Source organism: Clytia hemisphaerica, unplaced genomic scaffold (assembly GCF_902728285.1).
Source record: "Clytia hemisphaerica strain Z4C2 unplaced genomic scaffold, Clytia hemisphaerica genome assembly, whole genome shotgun sequence".
NCBI lineage: Eukaryota > Metazoa > Cnidaria > Hydrozoa > Leptothecata > Clytiidae > Clytia > Clytia hemisphaerica.
In genome coordinates this window covers 638,138-658,889 of record NW_027103741.1, presented here as the reverse complement: position 1 = coordinate 658,889, position 20,752 = coordinate 638,138, and the positions used below count along the sequence as shown (strand labels likewise).

Sequence of the window (20,752 nt, the reverse complement as noted above, 5' to 3'; positions counted from 1 at the left end):
CTTTACCTCAATTCTCTCATAGTGTTAAATAAAAACGAAATCTGAGATTGTTATCGATGTAAACATTAAAGCAAATCACATGCTTTAGTTGAAGAGTCGAACGATATAAAGGTTATACTTAAATTCATGTAAAATCATTCGCAGCTACCTCTCGAGATGGCTTGGAATATTGCATTTATTTTATTTCTATGCTGTGTGCATAGCACGTTATCGTTCGATTGTAGCTCGAAAGAAGAGAAACTACAAGTACATTTAGTGCCCCATACACACGATGATGTTGGATGGTTGAAAACAGTGGATGAGTATTTCTATGGTGCAAATAAAACCATACAAGATGCCGCAGTGCAATATATTTTGGATACTGTTGTGACAGAATTACAGAAGAACCCAAATCGAACTTTTATTTACGTGGAGATTGCATTCTTCAAGAGATGGTGGGACCAACAGACAGATTATATGAAGAAGGTTGTGAAGAAATTGGTGGCCGATCGCCAATTAGAATTCATTAATGGTGGATGGTGCATGAACGATGAAGGTACGCCCAAACTTGCTTATTCCAATATCATTGTCTGATTAATAGATTCGAAAAGTCTTCTGAAGGCAACTCTGAAAGTTTATATGCAATTTTTGTGAAATTGCGAGAGTTTCATTAAGAAAAGATTTGAAATGTCTTTTTTGGCTCTCAAAACTCAGTGAGTTTCGAGAGCTACCTAATTGTGTTCGTACTTTTCAATTTTCAAGCTGCCACTCATTACAATGCTATCATCGATCAAATGACATTGGGTCATCTCTTCATCAACGACACATTCGGTGAAGAAGCCCGTCCGACGATCGGTTGGCACATCGATCCTTTCGGACACTCTGCAGAACAAGCTTCATTGTTCTCACTGATGTCTTTCGATGGTTTCTTCTTTGGTAGGATTGACCAAGAAGATAAGGTGGGCTATATTCTATCGGTGGTGAATATTTTTCCCTAGAAAAGCTGAAAAATAGTTTGCTTTCGTAGTCGATTGAAAATCAACACCAATTTTATGTATTTCACTCTTTTTAATTTCTAGTCAGTCAAAATCTCAAATAATTTTGGATATTTCATGTCAGCCATTGCAAAGCGTTGGGGTTAAATAATGATTACTAATTAACGAACACTTCCTGAAAAAGGGTTATGAAAAAGGGGTTTGATTTGCCAGTTAAGTGACATTATTATTGATTGCTTTTCTCAGGACAAACGTTTGAAGGAACAACGAATGGAAATGATTTGGCGTGGAAGTCGAAACTATGGGAAAGATTCTCAAATCTTCACTGGTGTGACGTATAATGGTTATGGGCCTCCAGCTGGCTTTTGTTTTGATGACTATTGCGCTGACCCTCCAATTCAAGATGACCCAAGATTGTATGACAACAATGTGAAAGAGAGAGTAGACCTGTTCGTGCAAGAGACTTGCGATCAAGCCAAAAGTTACAAGACCAATCACATTATGTTAACAATGGGATCAGATTTCCAATACCAAAATGCTTTGAAGTGGTTCAAAAATCTTGACAAACTTATCAAATACGTTAATAGGGTATGTGTTTTCCTTTATTGTTTATTTTTCGTGTATTGGATCGGAAACAGGTTTAAGCTTGCTTTCTTTACTTTGATTCCGTTTTAGAATAGCCGTTAAGTATTCACCCCTTTTCACCTAAAAAAACCCTTTTGCTGCTTTGGCCCAATCTGTGAATAAGATATTTTTAAACTTGGTCAGTGTCTATGTAATACCGTCAAACTTAACAACAAGCAAACACTTAAAAATTTAGATTTTTCTGATCTAAAACATTCTTATCTTGTTCTTTTTTTCATCGAAAGTAAGACTTGAAGTCACAGACCTAAATAGCTTGATGTAAGTGAGGTGTGGATGTTATATGACCAGTGTGAAAACTTTTAGTATAATGATCATGGTTTAATCGCTTTACTCCTAAACATTTAGGATGGAAGAGTGAACGTTTTCTACTCCAGTCCATCACGTTACTTGAAAGCACTCCATAATGCAAAGAAAGTTTGGGAGGTCAAAACAGACGATTTCTTTCCCTATGCACACTGTCCGCATTGTTACTGGACCGGATATTTTACCAGCCGTCCCGCATTGAAAGCTTATATCCGGGAATCCAATGGAATGCTCCAAGCATGTAAACAAATGGAGACTTTGAACTTTGGTGATCCAAGGGTAGACACGCCCTCTTCAGACGGTTTGAGGCGTGCTATGGGTGTCAACCAACATCACGATGCAGTAACAGGGACAGAGAAACAACACGTTGCATTTGATTACGCCAAACGTCTATCCATTGCACGGGAAGAATGCAAGGTCAGTATTTTCATATCTTCTGCAATTTATATTTTCTTGCAAATTATAACTTTTCAACGCTGACCCTTTTTGACGTTATTCTTTGGTTGTAATAACTTGGTTTGGAGGGTGGTCTGGGATTAAAAGCCCCCGGGCTCTTTGAAAATATTCCGAAATGATCCAAACTTAGTGAGCTGATGGTGGATCGACCGAAATTCGGGCAAACTGAGGAAGCAATTTTTGAAGATTTTGATTTCGGCGCCCCTATTGAAAATTAATATGTTTGTAAAAATTACGCGAGCGAAGCAAGGACCAAAATCTTTGGGTATTATCTCTGTTTTTCGGGTGAAAAATGCCAATACACGACTTACAAAATTATATCAATACAGCCAACACATGTGATTACTCGAAAAAGTTCACGTGATTTTATTCCCATGTTACTTGCTTTAAATACAACTTACAGCTGATAACTTTATTCATCGATGCTTTATTAGTGTCAATAAATTCGAACCAATCAGAAATAAATATCATGTAACAAAAACATAAAAATTTCGAGTAAAAGCGTGATTTGTCTTCAGACTTTAATTTTGCAACCTTTGTATTCTAAAGTACAAAAAGGCAAATGGACGCTAAAATTAGTAATCAGAGGTTTCTTTTTACCCCCCGAAAAAATTAAACACTACTGGCTGATATACTTCCTTGGTTCTATTTATCCTGGAGATCGTAAATTTCAGAAAAATTACCGACTTTTTGAATTTGAATTATTTTCTTTTTCTCAGGACTTGATGAGCTCGTTCGTCGAATCAAAAATGGCTTCCAAAGATGTCAAATTCCAATATTGTGACTTTTTGAACATCAGTATGTGCGAAATCACCGAGACCGAGAAATCAGTTGTACTTAATGTCTACAATCCTATTGGTAGATCCATTTCTTCTTATGTTCGTATACCGGTCAATTCACAATCGTACACCGTCAAAGGATCGGATGGAAAAGTGATCGATTCTCAAGTCGAAAGTACTACGGCTGAAACAATGAAGTTACGACGCGCCAATTCTGGTTACGCGGCTTACGAGTTGATTTTCGAGGTTTGCGCTCCTGCCGTTGGATTCTCCACTTACTTCATTACGAAGAATGAGGAGAAAAAGCGTGAAAAGAGACACGTTATTAACAAGAAAAATGCTGAAGATGATTACTTCATAGAGAACGAGCATTTAAGGTTAGAATTCTCAAAAGACACTGGCCGTCTCACTCGAATGATTCGAAAAGATGCGGATCTTTCTTTAGCCGTTGATCAACAATTCTTTTGGTATAATGGTAGTCAAGGTAACGATGTTAGTTGTCAGACCTCAGGTGCGTACATCTTCCGACCCAATCGTAGTGAACCTTACCCAATGACTAATGGAAATAAAGCAACCATGATTATGGTCAAAGGAGGGTTGGTTCAAGAAGTTCGACAATCGTTTGGTCCTATCGTCAGCCAAGTGATTCGTCTATACAAAGGGCAGCCTTATGCTGAATTTGAGTACACTGTGGGACCGATTCCTATCAGCGATCACCTCGGTAAAGAAATCATTACAAGATTCGATACGGAGATTGAAAATGGCGGGAAGTTTTACACCGATGCGAACGGACGAGAAATGAAAGAGCGGATCAGAAACCACCGTGATACATGGAAACTGAATGTGTCCGAACCGGTGTCCGGAAATTATTACCCAATCAACAGTCGTATTTTTATCAACGATACAAAGTTGCAGTTGACAGTGTTGAATGATCGATCGCAGGGAGGAAGTAGCATCAATGACGGTCAACTTGAAATCATGCTTCATCGTCGGTTGCTCAAAGATGACTTCCTTGGTGTAGGCGAGCCCTTAAACGAACCAGGTGTCAATGGTAATGGTCTAGTCACACGTGGTAAACATCGTGTTTTGCTAACCACACCCGAGGAAGCGAACAAATTGCATCGGATTCAGGGAGAACTTATGATGCTTCAACCTATTTTGAGGTAAGAATAACATAATTTCACTTCTGATCAACCAAGTTACAACGAGTCTAATGAATTTTCAATTGTTAAGAATTTCTAAAAAGCCAAAACACTTTAAAACCTTCCTTACTACTTACTTCTGACTTTATTGTATTTAAGGCCGGTATCCACTTTCGCGTGAAATGGGTGATTTTTTAACCTTTTTTGCCTGAAGAAAATATTACGTCATAAAAAGGTTTCGCGCGAACAAAAAAAAGCTGAAGTAAAGGTCGGTCTCCGCTTTCGCGCGACGTGAGCGAAAACTTTTTGACGTTTTTGTAAGGTCATTGGTCGGTTGAAAAATAAAGCAATTCCATTGGTCGAAATTGACGTAACAGATGAAAAAAGTAGAACTTCCTTCAACTTTCTTTTGTTCACGCGAAACTTTTTTATGACGTAATCTTTTCCTCAGGCAAAAAAGGTTAAGAAAAAAAATGTCGCCCATTTCGCGCGAAAGTGGAGACCGGCCGACGCAGTTTTCAGTTGTCTGTATGAAAGTGATTACATTCTTTTTCATTTTTTTACCAGCTTTGCGAAGAACGCTCACTCCACAAAATATTGGAGAAACTTTATGACACCCGAGTACAGTGCTCTCTCAAAGGCTCTTCCAGTGGATGTACATTTGCTCACCATGGAAACCATTCGGCAAAATACCGTACTGATGAGATTCGAAAATTACGTAGAGGCGTACGAGGGCGGAGAGGAGATTGAAATCGATTTAGACGGTTTGTTTAAAGAATTTTCCGTGGTTTCACTTACCGAAATGAATCTTTCAGCCAGTCAAAAGTTGAAGGATAAACAAATGTGGGACTGGAATACTAACGAAACACAATTTCATTTGCACCGTGATGAGAGTTTTATCAAATTTAAAAGTGCCATGAAAATCTCACTCAAACCAATGCAAATCAAAACATTTATTGTGGAAATCAAAAAGAACTAACACGCGGAACATTTTTAAAATGTTTTTTATTAACTTTTGTGGAACATTTTTTTACCATTTTGTAAATCTTAGAAATTAGTTTTTTGTCCTTCTTACGTTATATATTTGAAATACATCCGAATTTGATTCCTCCTCCATTTAAATAACCAGTTTCTACCACGACACTTGAAATTGATCATACATTTTCACAGTACCGCGTATCCGGAGTTCGAAATTTTCGGACAATTACTTGTCTAGTGATTTCATTGCAAAGTTTTGAACTTTACCTTGGATGTTTTTTAAATTTCCCTATGTACGTCATCAGGAAAGTACCAAAAGCCATATTTAACCCAACGGAGGCTGCTGGGTTTTGCATCGTCAAACGAGAGATTGCGATTCAATGATAGTCCTTGCTTTGACTTCATCACATTCATCAAAGCCTATAAACCCATTATAAACATTGACTTTTCGTATAGGTCCTTTTGATAATTTCCCAATTTCATGTCGATTCTTCCATGCAATGATGCGCTGACCATCGACGGTGGTTCTGAGTTGTGTTCGTGAACGATTCATGAGACAGTTTTGAACGAAGGTGAAGATCATACAACCAATCCCACAAAGCACAATCCCAAGCATTATCCATCCCCCTGTCTGTCAACGAGAAAAAAACGGGTAAAATTGGGTGGAATATTATTTTTAAGAAAACACGTATTTTTAAGAAAAATAGGCTCAATTTTTTCCAAAACCGAAAAAAAAAAATTAAGAACAATACCAGACTTGGATTTTAGCAGATAAAAATAAGAACAGTCGAGCCTCAGCAGAATTTTGCTACAATTCTTATAAATGCCCTCATTTATACAGATCAATGGGGGAGGTACCTCATTTTATGAATGAGGTAAAAGAAAATTGATTAATTTCGAAATCTAATCAACGAAGTTTCAAAATATCAATTTTCATCAAAAGGGACATATTTTCGAGTTGAATCTTTCGGATTACTACCATGCTACCATAATCTCTAGAAATTTTGTTTAGTACACTCGTAAAGCGAAAAAACTTACCGTTTTATAAAAGCTGATCATTTTTCGAATATATCCATGACAATTGGCTTTCGTTGGATCACAATCTCCATCAAGCCAAAGTGTCTGATTATTGTTCAAAGAATTTACAAATGATGTGGTCGAAATATTCAAATAATTCTCGAAAGTCATTTTTCTTTTCTAAATAATGTTTCAAAAGTGTTGTTTATTCTCCTTCTTGCTTCCTTTCAGCCAGAAGAAAAAACTTTTTCAACTTATGATTTTCTTGATGAAAAAGGGCACAACAGCGAATAGTTGGTGAATAATTTATAGACCAGATGAGAGGGTGATAATATAACATTCCTTTTACAACAATCACTCATAATGACCCCCTAAAAACTTATCGGCCTACTGATAAAAAGTTGAGGAGATTACAGAAAGGGTTGAAGTGTGAGCTTTTCAGACGTATTAAGCCGAATCTCTCAACCAATCATCTCACCTTACTTACTTTTGATTTGCGTAAGAGAGAGGAACAAAAAGTCGGTTCACCAGAAACACTGTCTCTTCTTTCCGTATCGTATCATCATTTTAAACTCAAAATTTACAATTTTTTGTACAAATGAAAAAAAAATTATTAAAAAAAGTTTGATAGCTACAATTTCATGATAACATTTAATAAATTCTGATTCGGACAATTTTTCACAATAATAGCCTAATATATGTAAAAAGTTCAAAATAAAAAATATTCTAAAATGCAGGTACGTCCGCCTAAGTAAATAGTGCTTTTTCGACTAGAAGAAAATGAAATCATTTGAATCAGTAATTGGAACTAAAGCTAAAAATCGATTCGTTTTTAAAATTCCAAATAAAAAAATCAACTATCAAAAATTGTTTACTTTAAAAATCATTTTCAAATTAAATATTAAGGATAGTTTTTTGCAGGAATCTCACCAGACCCTTCCTTCCTCCTACTTATAAAATGAAAAATTCATCCTACGCTATCTTCGAAAGAATTCCAAGACAATTGCTCTTAAACAGCCATCTCTTGAAAATATTACACTCGTTTGTATACCATGTCTAATAAGTTTGGAGCTTGTTTCCTAACATACCGATCCTTTGCAAGTCAGCAAGGTGTTTAACCTTGACCAGTCAGGTCCTACTAAAGAAGGCTAATCGAGATTTCTTTCGACATGATAAGACTTTTCAAATTACCTTTTCCTGACGGATAAAATCGTGAGACTTACAATAAATTACAAGTAACAATAAATCAAAGAAAAAGCTGTTTTCACCGGAGCAAATATCTTCGACGGCAATCGTTTGGGGATAGTCGACCGGAAATTAAATATCGGGAAAAATTGTCCTGTCAATTTTAGAAACAATCTTCTTCACATAACATAAAGATTGGGAAAGATCAAAGGACGCGCGCGAAATTCCCTTGCGATGTCTAGATAATATAACCTACAGAGAATAATTTCAAACCAACTTTGCATTGATGTCGCAGATAGACTACGGTCTGCCAATCTTTTATCCTTTTTTAATTGATTTTCCACCAAGTTTCAGTGTTTTCGATTGTCAATTGAAATAGTTTCACCTAGCAATTTATAAAAAATGAATGCGTGATAAAAATGTTGGACGAGTGCAATAACGATTCATCATACTGTAGTTGAGTAAGATTTGCGAGCAGACGAAAGATAAGCCAATGTCTCTTCATGGTCAGCTTGTTTCGCCAAATCTAACGGTGTTAACCCATCCTGAAAACATGAAAAGAATTAAATCTTATATTCCTGTTGGATTCTTGAATGAAATCTTTTATCCCCATTGAGTGAAATGTTCTACCGAGGGGCACTGAGACAGAAATTTGGCTTTTTCCGATAAATAACTATAAGAAACTAATTTCTTTTCATAGCCAAATAAGTGTCCCCTGGCATTACTTTAGGCGTATAAACTTTTGCGAGCAGAAACGAATTTTAGCCATTTTCGCGAAAGTAAATGTCTTTGAAAGTTCTTGAGAGGGCAATTCGCGAAAGTTTATGCTCGCGAAAAAATTCGTGAAAGTAAATGTCTTAGATTTCGCGAACATTTTTGATTTTGATGATTTTTAATTGCCGATGACGTCATCGATGACGCCATTTGTTGAGCTATCTTCTTTTGTAGCTTCTAAAATATTGATTTTGTGATATTTTTTGGAATCCTTGGATAAACTATCTTTCAATTGAGCCATATTTGAGCTTATAATTTTCACTTTCATTTTCAAGCTCCAGCAAAAGTGATGACGTCACATGGAACCAAAAATGGTTGAATTGATGGTTAGGTTTTTGTAGAAAGATTTTACTTGCGTCTTCTTCCAAAATAGATTTATCTTAACTTTATTTAAACGTTATCTGAAAACGATTATCTAATACTGAGTAGTAGAACTTTTTCCATATTTCGGGAAGGGTGTTGAAATGGTAAAATACCATGTTAAATCTAAATAGGAGCTTATTATGACTATAAAACTTACAGAAACACCTTTGATTTCTCCATGACGAAAATCATGATGTCCACTATTGGAAGATGTTAATAAATAAAATGTAGATACCTTATTTTGGAGGTGATGGTCAGATCCTGCTTCCACAAGCTTCTTGACAATGCTGGTGTGGCCAAACAAAGAGGCTGCATGAAGAGCACTTTCACCGTTCTGAAGCATTTCAAGAAGAGAAACAGATTTCATACTAATGTGCATAAAAACACCCCCTTCTCACAGATCCACTGGGGCCCCTTCCCAACGGAAAAGTTGGCCAAAATATCGTCCCCAGTGGAAAATTATACTCATTTTTTTGTCCCCGTTGAAAATAATCAGATAAGCAAATCCTCACTGTAAAATATTGTCATTTTCCATCCCCACTGAGTTTTGTGACTCAAAAACAATGGAATTCAAATCCCCAGCCATAGAAGCATGGGAATATCAATTCCAATTGAGTTTTGGTCCGATATTTTTACCCCCGTTTGATGAAAAAATCCTACCGGGTCTGTGAGAAGGGGTGTATATAAAGCATAAGAAAAGACAGCACTTAATTATCAATTGTAGGATTTCGAACTTCAACTAAACAATACTACACCCCTGTGTCACAGACCCGGTGGACCCCCCGCCCCGGTGGAAAAATAGGCCAAAAAATCTTCCCCGGTGGAAAAAATACCCTACATTTTCAACCCCACTGGGAAATTGGCCTATGATTCTATCCCCATTGAAAATTGAATGGAAAAAATTAAACTCCAAAACCATCCCCACTGGAATTTTTGAGCTGGAAACAATAGATTTTCTATCCCCATTGGGATTTTGATAGAAATTTTCATCCCCACTGAGGGAAAAGGTTCCACCGGGGCACTGAGACAGGGATGTAATACTATTAATGCTTACCTTCAAAAGTTCTTGTGTTGCACCATGACTGATTAACTCAGTCACCATATCTAAATGACCTTTGTGGGCAGCTTTGAAAAGAGCAGTACCGCCATCTTGTCTTGCTAGATCCACTGTAGCACGTGCTTGCAGTAATTCTTTTGCAACTGGTAGATGTCCTTCTTGTGCAGCTATCCATAATGGCGATGCTTGATCCTGTAAAATAGAATTTTTCTTTAGACAGTCCGGTAATGTTTGTTTCAAAATGCAGTACATGACTTCAACCCAAGTGCACTGATTGGTGAAAAGATGTTAAAGAATTAATATGAAAGACACGCATCAACATGTAGAATAGATCTTACCACTCTTTGTTGATTGACGTTCGCCCCTTTGGAAAGGAGAAATTTCACAATACTCAGATGTCCATTTTGAGCAGATACAAAGAGTGGGCAAGAACCATCCCTCATCCGTGCATGGATATTAGCATTTCGTTGTACAAGCTCTTTGACAACATTCAAATGGTTGCATTGGCAGGCCACAAACAAAGGAGTACCACCCTCGTTCGATGGTAATTCGATATCCGCTCCTTTAGATAAGAGTTCTTGAACGATTGGCAAGTGACCATTTTGTGATGCGAAAAATAGAGCTGTGGTGCCCGTCTAGAGAAGGATATAGAGAGATTTTTTTTTAAATATTTGAAAAGAGTAGAGGATTTTAATGCAAGGACGAATGACATTCGTACAGTTAGAGTTTTAGGGTTTGTTCATTTTATAGAAATTCTAAACAATAGTCCAGGTGAATTTAGGGTTGACCCAAAATTTGCGTCCGCATGTGATTTTTTGATCGAAATGAGTTCACTAGGTCCCTAGAAGCCTAGGAGTGAAAAGCCGTCGAGTGCAACTTTTTTCTCATCTTGGGCATTTTGCATAAAGGCGGAATTTCAAAATGGTGGATTTTGAATTTTTTTGGAATTTCAATGTCTTCGAACATAGGCGTATTATATAATAAACAATAAAAAAACATTAGATGTGTTAGGAAGTTTACTACAAGACAATTGGTTTAACCATTTGAAAATAAGGAAATGGGAAAAGTTGAGGATTGAAAAAACTAACCCTTCGCCTTAGGTTGACATTGGCATTATGATTGAGTAGTTCTTTGACAACTTCAAGATGGTTGTTAGCAGCTGCTAAGATCAAAGCTGTTGTACCATCCTAAAAATATATGACAACAAAATTATGTTTTAGAATAAAGGTTTAAGATGATCATATTCATATTTGATATAAGGCAAATTCAAGTAATACTTGATAGTGGATAGCTAAAAACACATAAAAGCACTGAGATTTTCTTCAGTTCTGAAATTTATCACACAGGCCCTTGGGGCTAATCAATTTTTGCAAAGACAGGAAAAGAGGTCTAACGAAGCATACTTTTACCAGGATCGGACTTTAGGGTGAAATATAGTCATTGTTTAAAATTTGTATTTTTAATTTCCTCTTGGTTTTCCTCCGCCAACTAACCCCGCCCGCCAACTAACCCCGCCCGCCAACTAACCCCATCGCGTATTTTTTTTCCTTAGACAGACAGAAATATGTTTTGATGGTCGGGCATATCTAAAACTCTGATTTTTTTTCAAAATCGTGCGAGAATTGATGGTCGGAAATATCCCGAGCTTTGTCATGGTAGAGGCGAGAGAAACAGAATTTCGTAAAGCCTAGACTAGATTATACTCCTGGCTGAACTTTACTTTCTGATAATTTTTTATGATGCTGAGTTCAGTGGAGTATGATGCATAGTTACTTAAAAGCGTTATCCAGTCTATCCAGGCTACGTAAAGCCCCGAGTGTCAAGGGGTAGATAAGAGATAAAGAGATACAACAAGAAGCTCTCTACTTATTCCAAACAAATAACCCATGAAGCTAGTTGAATTTCAAGTCAAGCAAATTTGGGGGGCTTTACAAAAATCTGTGACGAAACACTTTGCCCATGTAATGGTTCAAAGCTTATTTTTCTTAATAAAGGGCTCAAAAAACCTTTTTTGCTGGAAAATTGCCCAACCAAGTTTGATCAATCCACTACACTACTGACAACTATCAATATCGTTACCTCATCAATGCAGTCAGTGGGTACTTTGTTTGGTCCTTGAGTAAATGTTTGTATGAGTGGTAAACTACCTTGTACTGCGGCTAAATGAAATTGAATTTCATTTTCAATCATTGTGTTGGTTTTTCATCTACAAATAAATAAGAATCAAATCATCCCTGAGTAAATCTAAATTTATATTTCCGTGTTGTGGAAATGTTACAAGGTGGTGGGTGGAGCAGGAAGGGGAGGCTTTTTTTACAGAAATCTTATGATTGTGTAGGAATCACACCTGAAGATCAGGTCTACTGGGACAAACTTCTCTCTACTTTTGAATACTTCAATCCCAAATTTCTTAAACTAAAGTAAACTTATTTTTATTTGTGAAAAGGACCTGTACGATTAACTAGAGGTAATTCTAATTCAAAAGGACACCTAAATTAACTCCTACAAACCCTTTGCTGCTGAGAAAATAGTCACCGTCCTAGCATACTACAACCCTAACATCAATAACTTAGAATACTTCACGAACTCTTGTATACTTTGATCAAAAAGGGGAAAATTTTGTCGGGTAGAAGTGACGATTTTTTTCGCCAAGTATATAACAAAGTTTTCCCCAACGAAATTTCTACCGAATGAAAAAATTTTCCCTGATGAGAATTTCATCCAACAAAGTTTACCCTTTAAGGTACACCATATAGAACACTGTATCAAATCTCTTAATCAGACTCTGGTAAAAGGTAGAAGAATTCAACTCCCTTGTCAGTAATATAGCCTCCTCTGAGAAAGATCTTCACGCAAGAATCTCAAAAGGATTGGCAGCATTAAATCAAACTTTGAACAAATGTGACCTCTTTCTTGGTATCGAGGAGAGTTTGTGCTTTATTATGGTAGATCCATAATATAGATACATGGATACTAACATCGCTTAAATGGTACGGACACCAGCAGATTGTTGAAGATCTCCTGGCATAAACATCCAACTAAAGAGTTGGATGAGAGACCACCATTAAAAAATCTTGAGTGAAATTTGCTGGTCGCATGTGTACCAAAATAAAGCTGAGTTTTCCAGCAAAGTTATCACCTGGGCCCGGTTGTTCAGAAGTGGATTAGCGGCTGATTAGCTTAATTTTTGATTAAATCTCGATTAGCGCTGATTAGCACAGGACCGTTGGTTGTTCGAAAAAAATTAGGCTTAAATCTAGATTAAATTCTGATTAAATAGGTCAAATTTTAATCCTGTTCTGAGTAGGTTTCCCACCTGTGGTGTTCAAATTTTAGAAACTTTAATTGATATGTCACAGGGCTTCATTTTTCGTCGCAGTGAAATGCTTTTGATGTACCGTTCAACATACTAAGAGGTGGATAATGGGTGCAAAGAATTAGTGAAAATTTGGATATGTATTAATTTACCTGTCTTACTATACTAAATGGATTTATGAAAAACGTGAACCTGACAAATAACTTTCCAACATCCAATGAAAATGCCCAATTTGTATCACGCGGTAGAAAAAGTCACGTGACAGCAATTTCCGTAGAATGGCCATGGCCGTTATATTTATAGTATAAGAATACAAAGATTCAACCATCGGGTTATATTATTGGGCTGGGGCTTTGTGAGGCTAAGCTTTTAAAGGCAATTTTGTTTTTTTTTCTGAAGCACATAAGCTGATAAGATAGAGGAAGATCTACTAAAAAGGTGAAATTAGGGGAACAATTCTATCAAAAGTTAAAGTCGCCTTTTGAGATGAAAATTGTGGTTTTTCTTACATAATTTTTTATTGCAGTACCCCTGTCTTATCCCGGTTTGACAACCGGTAGTTAAGTACACCAGAAACACATGGGAGTGTTTACAGATGGACAGGATAAGCTTCCACAAAGCCCCAGCAAAAACGAAATTGGATTTGGCTCACTTATCTCAAAACCTCGAAGATGCGTGGTTTAGAAGTTAGATCATTCGGATTCTACTCTCATTCTTTTCTAGAACTTTGTTTTATTTTTTACACAGTATGTCAGATAGGCCAAGGAAGATAACTACTAAAAGAAATTCTCCAGACAGTCTAAACTTAAACTCCTATATCAGGATTAGAAACTAGGCTAGTCTTACCTCTTTTATCTTTTCCTTTACAACAATACAATGCTGACAAGTTGACACAACACATGTGAACATAACATGTACATTGACAAAGTAATCCCTGAGAGAAATTTTTATAGAAATCTGCAACAAAAACGAAAGTGGTCTATTCTACTGATTGCTTCCCAGCGCTCCTTCGCAGCTGTATATCAAATTTGTGCTAATGAGGTTGCCGCATTTCAATCGGCTCTTCTTTTTGGTACCTGTGGCCTATCAGAGCCTTGCACGACGGGCGGATGTAAAATCCCACCCTTCATATATTTGTTTCAATCTGTGATCCGTGGCTTAGGTTTCCTCATCTTCCTCATTTACTGAAGAAAGCGGAAATTTGATGCGAGAGTTAGATTGTCAACAAATTGCGTAAAAAATCATTGAATAAAAGAAGAACTTAAAATCTTAGATGGTTTCATTTTAAAGAATGTGCGCAAAAAAGTGAAACATAAAAAAGTTTCATTTTTCATTGCATTAATCGAAATGGGGGATTTGGAAAACTTTCTATGTTTAGTTTTTTGCACAAACCCCTGTAACTATGGGCGAGCACCCCATTACTAAGATGTTGGCTTGAAATCGAAAATGAAACCACTCAAAATGAAAGTATAATCGGCCCGTACTCAAAATCCTGTAATCTTGATATACAAGTTTAAGTCTATACTGCCAGAGGTTTGTTTTTGTATGATGACTTTTCTGGGTTCTAATACATTTGGTCGCAAACTGTGGTGGGGCAGGGGGCAGGGGGGACTTAATATACAAAACTATGGTAAAAAAAGGGGTGATATACCGTGAGATCGGGTAACTTGAATCAGTGGAGGCAAACATGCATAACTCTCGAATGACCTGTCTGGTCATAATGAATGACCTGTTTGGTCATTAAAATACAAAGTTAAATCAAAACAAAAATGGTAGAGTAGATCTGCGAGCAGAGCTGCGTAGTTCATTTGTTTTGAAATTTTGCTGCTTTGACAGTGTAGCTGGAACCCAGGGGGGTCAACATCCAGATACCAGACCCATAGCTGGGTGGTGGTGTCTTTTTTTCCTTTAAAAGTCTAAAAAGTCAAGTTGGTATTGATGGGGGTGGGTCCCCCTTTTTTTAGAAAAAAAGAGTTATTCTCAGTTGGTATTGATACCAAAATAGGGGGTGGGTACCCCTTTTTTTAAATAATATGATTCAAAAAGTTGGTATCCATATCAAAATGACAGCAAAACTTTCCTAACTTTTGCCCTTATAGCTAGAAAATACCCCGGGGTACGTATCAGTCTAAACAGGTTTCAATTGGATTTGTTTTAACTTTTGAGTATAATGACTGTAAATGAGTAATAAGTATAAATGACTTTGAAGTTTGTTTATTTTGGACTTTTTCGATATTTTCAAGTTTTATTTTTGATCAAGCCTGAAGCAAAAACATTTTTTCTGTGATTTGCATTTGGTAATGAGTGAATCTATTCTGTTCTAAAATTATGTACCGGGTGACCCACGAAAAAGTTCAGACGTTTCCCGACGTCTTGAGGCCGAACAAATGTCCCAAAGTGCTTAGAGTTTTGATATTTAGAAAGTAGATATCCTAACTTAAAATTTGAGCTATCACTTTTTAAATTTGACCAACTTGTTCTCTACTTATGAGCTTTTAAAGTCAAAATTCACTTTTCGGAAAGTGTAAAAAACACGTAAAAAGGGGTATCAAATTTGGTATTTTTAGACGTTTTTGATATACAATTTTTGAAAAAAATCTGAAAAATCTACAAAAGCGCCAATTTTTATAAAAACTAGTCTTGTTTTAAACAAAAATTACTTTTAAAGGTGTTTTCATTAATTATTAATGTCATAAAACTCGTTAAATAAGTCAATTTGTAAGTGATTTTCTAATTGATTGCATAAATTTAATACCTCTTTTTTACGTGTTTTTTACACTTTCCGAAAAGTGAATTTTGACTTTAAAAGCTCATTAGTAGAGAACAATTTGGTCAAATTTAAAAAGTGATAGCTCAAATTTTAAGTTAGGATATCTACTTTCTAAATATCAAAACTCCAAGCACTTTGGGACATTTGTTTGGCCTCAAGACGTCGGGAAACGTCTGAACTTTTTCGTGGGTCACCCGGTACTAATAATAGCTTCTCCTAGTTTTTGCACATCAATTATATTCAGATAATATTGATTCAGATTAATTTTGCTAGCTTCATTGGGTTTGTTTTTATTATATTGTCAGTTTTCAGTCATTTTCTATTTTATCATATGACATTTTTTGTGTTGTGTTGAAGAAAGAGTATTTCAAAAATGAGTTTTTTTGAAGTTTCTCTTAGTACCCTGTTTGTGTGGGAGGGGGTGGGTCCCCTTTAAACAGCTTTAAACTCAAATTTGTCAGATTGGTATTGGTACTAAATTAGGGGGTGGGTCCCATGATATTTTGTCAAATTCAAAAAGTAATGTTGGTATCGATATCAAATTAAGAGGGCGGTTAGTGTAAAACGCAGGTCACAGGTCACAGGTCGCAGGTCACAGGTCACAGGTCAGTGATGACAGGTTAACTCTTATCAATGTCATTGCAGAGGAAAATGTTTGGAAAACACAAAGAGTTATCAAAAACATAATTCTCAAGCAATTTCATCCATATAAAACCATTTCAAACATCAAAATTTAACCATGTGCTTTAATTGATCTTTCGCAGTTTGCGCCGTGTATAATGAAGACCAGAAAATATTTGAAACCATATTATACGTATAACAGGTATATTACATATTGTAATGTTTGTAATGTTATATGATAGTTAAATATAATAAAACAAATCGCTCTAAAACTACCTTCTCAGAGAACTCACGAGCTTCTGATTGGTGTAATTTTATATCCAGCCATATTGTTATCATCACATTCGGCATGCTGAATATTTTTGGTGCTTTTCTGTTGTAAGACATGATATTTTGTAATTCTGTCAATATTTTTGTCAAAAATTGTCATTAAGTAATTAAAATGACAATTGAATAATTAATTAGTTTCATCCTTCTAAAACCACTCTCTTAGGGACCTCACAAGCTTCTGATTGGTGCCATTTTATATCCATTCATACTATCTACATCACATTCTGTATTATAAATATTTTTCGTTTTTTTGTCTGTTCTTGCATCATATTTTATGATTCTATTAATATTTTTGTCAAAAATTGTCATTAAGACATTAAAATAATAACTGAATAATTAATTAGTTCCATCCTTCTAAAACCACTCTCTTAGGGTCCTTGCAAGCTTCTGTTTGGTGCCATTTTATATCCATTCACACCATCCACATCACATTTTGTATCATAAATATTTTTCGTGCTTTTGTCTTGTTAGGCATCATATTTTATGATTTTGTCATTATTTTTGTAAGTAAGTGTCACTATGTCAAAATAGGTTGTTATTCTATTCAATTGTCATTTTATAATATGTAAATAGCATGTATTACTTTTTTGTAATTTAATGCGCTATTTATTGATGTTATGTTATGTTATGTATATGTTATGATCTTATTTAATTTTTCCGGTCTGTACTTTGTTGACCTGTGACCTGTGACCTGCGACCTGTGACCTGCGACCTGTGACCTGTGACCTGCGACCTGTGACCTGTGACCTGCGTTTTACACTAACCGTTAAGAAGGTGGGTCCCCCCTTTTTCTGAAAATTATGATTTTCAAACTGGTATCGATACCAAAATAAGGGGGTGGGTCCCCCCTTTTTCTGAAAATTATGATTTTCAAGTTGGTATCGATACCAATTTTGGGGTGGTGGTGTTAACTTAGCTCAAAAGGTCAAAAGTCAGGTTTTTGGGCTATGGGCTGGTATTTTGACCCCCTGTGGAACCTTGATATTCCAGGATTAGAAAAAGCTAATACCTGTTATCTTTTTTCTTTAAAGAATCAACAAGCCATCAACATCGATAAATTACACACATTCCCTCAGAAACTTTTAAAATTATCTGCCATATTATGACTTTCTTGAAGCCGTTCCGAGATTAACCAATCAGGTTATGTATCGGAATTCCTATGGGAGTTCTTTTCTGAGATTTGTAAAATAGCTAAGTCGGCAAAAAAACTTTTCCCAGGGGTTTGAGGTATAAACAGAACTGCTATCATTTGTTTTTTATCAAACCATACATTTAAATTTGCGCTCAAAAAAACTTAAATAAATAAGTTAATAATATTTAATATACTACTTGTATCTCTCAGAAAATAAACACTTACAGAACAACCCCCGTGTTTGGACCATTCTATCGTGGGTGCAAAATAGGGCGGAAACTAAGTAGCTCCCTCAGTGCAAGATTGCCACCTCATTTTCATTCGCCCGCGCGAGAACGTGAGCTAATCATTTTTTTCTTGCGCGCTCAAGGGGAAAAGGAAAGCGATCGATATTCTTTGAAGAAAAAACGTCAGAAACAAACCCAAAGACCAAAAGATGTACCATAAGTTGGTCTAATATCGACATCCCTCGTCTAATTCCGACACCCTTCTTTAGGCCGATAAAAGTCACATGTGAGTTTACCGTCGGCCGCCCGCATCTCTAAAAAGCACCCGCATGAAAATTTCATTATTTCGATAAACTGCTCAAAATTTCATTATTTCTATATTTCTTTACAACTACAACCTCCATCGTTGTTAAAATCGTCTCTACGCAGGATTCCCTCTACGCATGACCTTTTTCCTAGAGTAAACACGGGTAAACAAAGAAGATTTTTTACAGAAAATGTGACCGCCCTCAATCCTAGAACTACAGCGGGCGTCACGCCCATCTATCTGCCTAACCGCCCTGGCGGCCATTTTAGTTTTTTGCCAAATCTAGCAGCGCCACTGTAGCAATCGATCTTTATTTTTCGTTCGCAAAACATGCGTAGGGTTGAAGCGAAGCAAAATTTTTTATTTTGAGAGAGAATGGTTAGCAGAAATGGTGGATAAGGTGCTGTTGGGAAAATAATGAATAATGAATAATGAAATCATGCCGCATCTATTTTCGGGTAAGTTGACGACGGTAAACTCACATGTAACTTACATCGGCCTTAGAGAAAGAAATAATATGAAAGCTTGAATCACTGATTGAAAAAGGATTATTCCTCTCTGACCACTAAACAAAGAAAAACGGTTTCAACCTTTCTATAAATTTGAGCTGATAAAAAGGGTGTCGGAATTAGAGGAGGGGTGTCGACATTAGACCAAGTTACGGTATTTTGTTGTTGAGAATCGATCCTGTGAAGATGAAAAAATTTCTGCTATGCGTTTTTTTTGGAACGCTGCAGCGCTGAAAACCTCTAATTTTGATCTTCCTTAACTCTTTCGAGACTGGTCCAGCTAAAATCATGCCTGTGGGCATGATGACTTCAAAACGCAATTGCGGCGAGTTACGCTTCGTTACGCTCACTGTAAAAGCTCAAATGACAGCTCTTAAATCGGCCAATCAGATGGCTTGATTTCCAAAGCCGTACGAAGTCTAGATTTTTTTTTAGCAGGCTAGAATATCGTGGGTTTTTCTAACCTATAAATCACAGGCTAAAATATCAACAAACTTTGAAAAAAACAAAATGGCATCTCGTGCAAAGCCAGTGATCAAAAAGAGCTATGACCTTCATTTTTTCTTCTTTTTCTTGCCAAATTAATTTTGAACAACTTTTTAGGCCACAAAATATACACTAACCTTACACAATTTCCTGGAAATAGGAAAATAAATCAAAATTTTCGAAAAATTTTGCTACTTTGGCCGCCATTATGGATTTCCACCATTTTGAAAAAAAAAAAAAATATTTTTTTTTTGAATTTCTAAATTTTTGAAGTCTTGCGGTTCTTTTGAGGGGTGAATGATATGATGAAAACGTCTCAATCCCAAGATATAGTATTTTTAAAAAGGTAAATGAAAAACAGCGAAAATAGGGCAGTCTCAAAAGAGTTAAAGGTAAAGAGGTTGCGAGATTTGGGTTAGGAAGGCAAAAATTGCTAAAAAGCTGGTAAAATCGTAATCCTCAAAAATCGAAGTCCCAGCCTCACTGTTTGATTATTTTGGTCAGTCATTTGTGTAGCTATCTATATGCAAGTTTCCCTCGGTGAAGGCTTCTTCGTAAAGACGAAAGACATGTATCTATTTTTCCGATCCGGCATGCGGGAATAGTGTCAGGACCTGCAGGCGACCTGGTAGGGTTGGGTATGGGTGTGGTTTGGGTGTGGTTACGTATCAAATTGGGTAGGAATTAGGTTATTATCAGTTAGGGTTAGAGTTGGAGCTCGAAACAAGCACTCTTTTGTGATTTTCTCTTAATACAGTCTGGTCTGCAGTTTGTACAATATAAATAGCCGTCAGAAACGTTTCCTGGCATGAGTCCGTGGCGCAGTGGATAAGGCATTGGATTTCAAAATATTGGAACTTTGCATTTAGTGGGTTCGAATCCCACCCGTGGCGATCTGTCGGTAAGTCATTCAGTCAGTTAGAAGACATAGAAAGTAACTCACAAAGATCCAGAAAGTCAGAAAAATACGAACAAGGGACTGGAAAGTACGAAATAAGTCCAGATCTGTCTTTCGTCTTTACGAAGAAGCCACGACCGTTTCCCTCCACTGATATGCAAGTAATGGGTTACTTCTTGGTAATGGGTGCGAAAATTTGGACATGTATTAATTTACCTTAGATCCATCATACATCTAATCGTCATAGTAGATAGAGAAACACCAGATAGGATAAACCAAACCTGAACCAAACCAAGGCAAAAACCAAACAACTCACACCTGCAATATGGCGTTGTTTTGATTAGCTGGGTGGTGGGCGGTAAAAACCGTGATCAGCTTTTCTAAAAGAAAAGTTCCATAATAGGCGACTTGCGAGATTCGAGTTTTCGTGACCAGGCTAAAAAAGTAAAAGCAAAGGAGATATTTTTGTTACTATGAGACCGT

The 20,752-nt window shown here is 36.4% G+C and overlaps 2 protein-coding genes across 2 annotated transcripts; one reads left to right on the top strand and one right to left on the bottom strand.

Annotated features, from left to right (window-relative positions):
- The first annotated feature begins 20 nt into the window (after nt 1–20).
- Nucleotides 21–5,424, top strand: LOC136805234 (lysosomal alpha-mannosidase-like). Its single transcript, XM_067061815.1, has 6 exons — nt 21–535; nt 742–938; nt 1,221–1,562; nt 1,965–2,339; nt 3,098–4,320; nt 4,867–5,424. Exons 1-6 carry the CDS (start codon nt 157–159, stop codon nt 5,276–5,278), a joined length of 2,928 nt encoding a protein of 975 aa, XP_066917916.1. The 5' UTR covers nt 21–156; the 3' UTR covers nt 5,279–5,424.
- Nucleotides 5,425–6,825: 1,401 nt separating this feature from the next.
- On the bottom strand, nt 6,826–20,590 carry LOC136805233 (ankyrin repeat domain-containing protein 29-like). The gene is made up of 7 exons (XM_067061814.1): nt 20,486–20,590; nt 11,753–11,879; nt 10,762–10,860; nt 10,012–10,308; nt 9,671–9,865; nt 8,852–8,950; nt 6,826–8,024 (listed from the first exon to the last, which is right to left on the bottom strand). Exons 2-7 carry the CDS (start codon nt 11,861–11,863, stop codon nt 7,926–7,928), a joined length of 900 nt encoding a protein of 299 aa, XP_066917915.1. The 5' UTR covers nt 11,864–11,879; nt 20,486–20,590; the 3' UTR covers nt 6,826–7,925.
- Nucleotides 20,591–20,752: the final 162 nt, after the last annotated feature.

Bases quoted from the DNA above. Each gene is read 5' to 3' on its own strand.
- LOC136805234 (XM_067061815.1), top strand. From the start codon at position 157: ATGGCTTGGAATATTGCATTTATTTTATTTCTATGCTGTGTGCATAGC. The intron at 1,563-1,964 runs GTATGTGTTTTC...CTAAACATTTAG, and splicing joins TTATCAAATACGTTAATAGG to GATGGAAGAGTGAACGTTTT. The intron at 4,321-4,866 runs GTAAGAATAACA...TTTTTTTACCAG, and splicing joins ATGCTTCAACCTATTTTGAG to CTTTGCGAAGAACGCTCACT.
- LOC136805233 (XM_067061814.1), bottom strand. From the start codon at position 11,863: ATGATTGAAAATGAAATTCAATTTCATTTAGCCGCAGTACAAGGTAGT. The intron at 9,866-10,011 runs GTAAGATCTATT...TCTATTTTACAG, and splicing joins ACGTCAATCAACAAAGAGTG to GATCAAGCATCGCCATTATG. The intron at 8,025-8,851 runs GTATCTACATTT...TCATGTTTTCAG, and splicing joins ACCATCACCTCCAAAATAAG to GATGGGTTAACACCGTTAGA.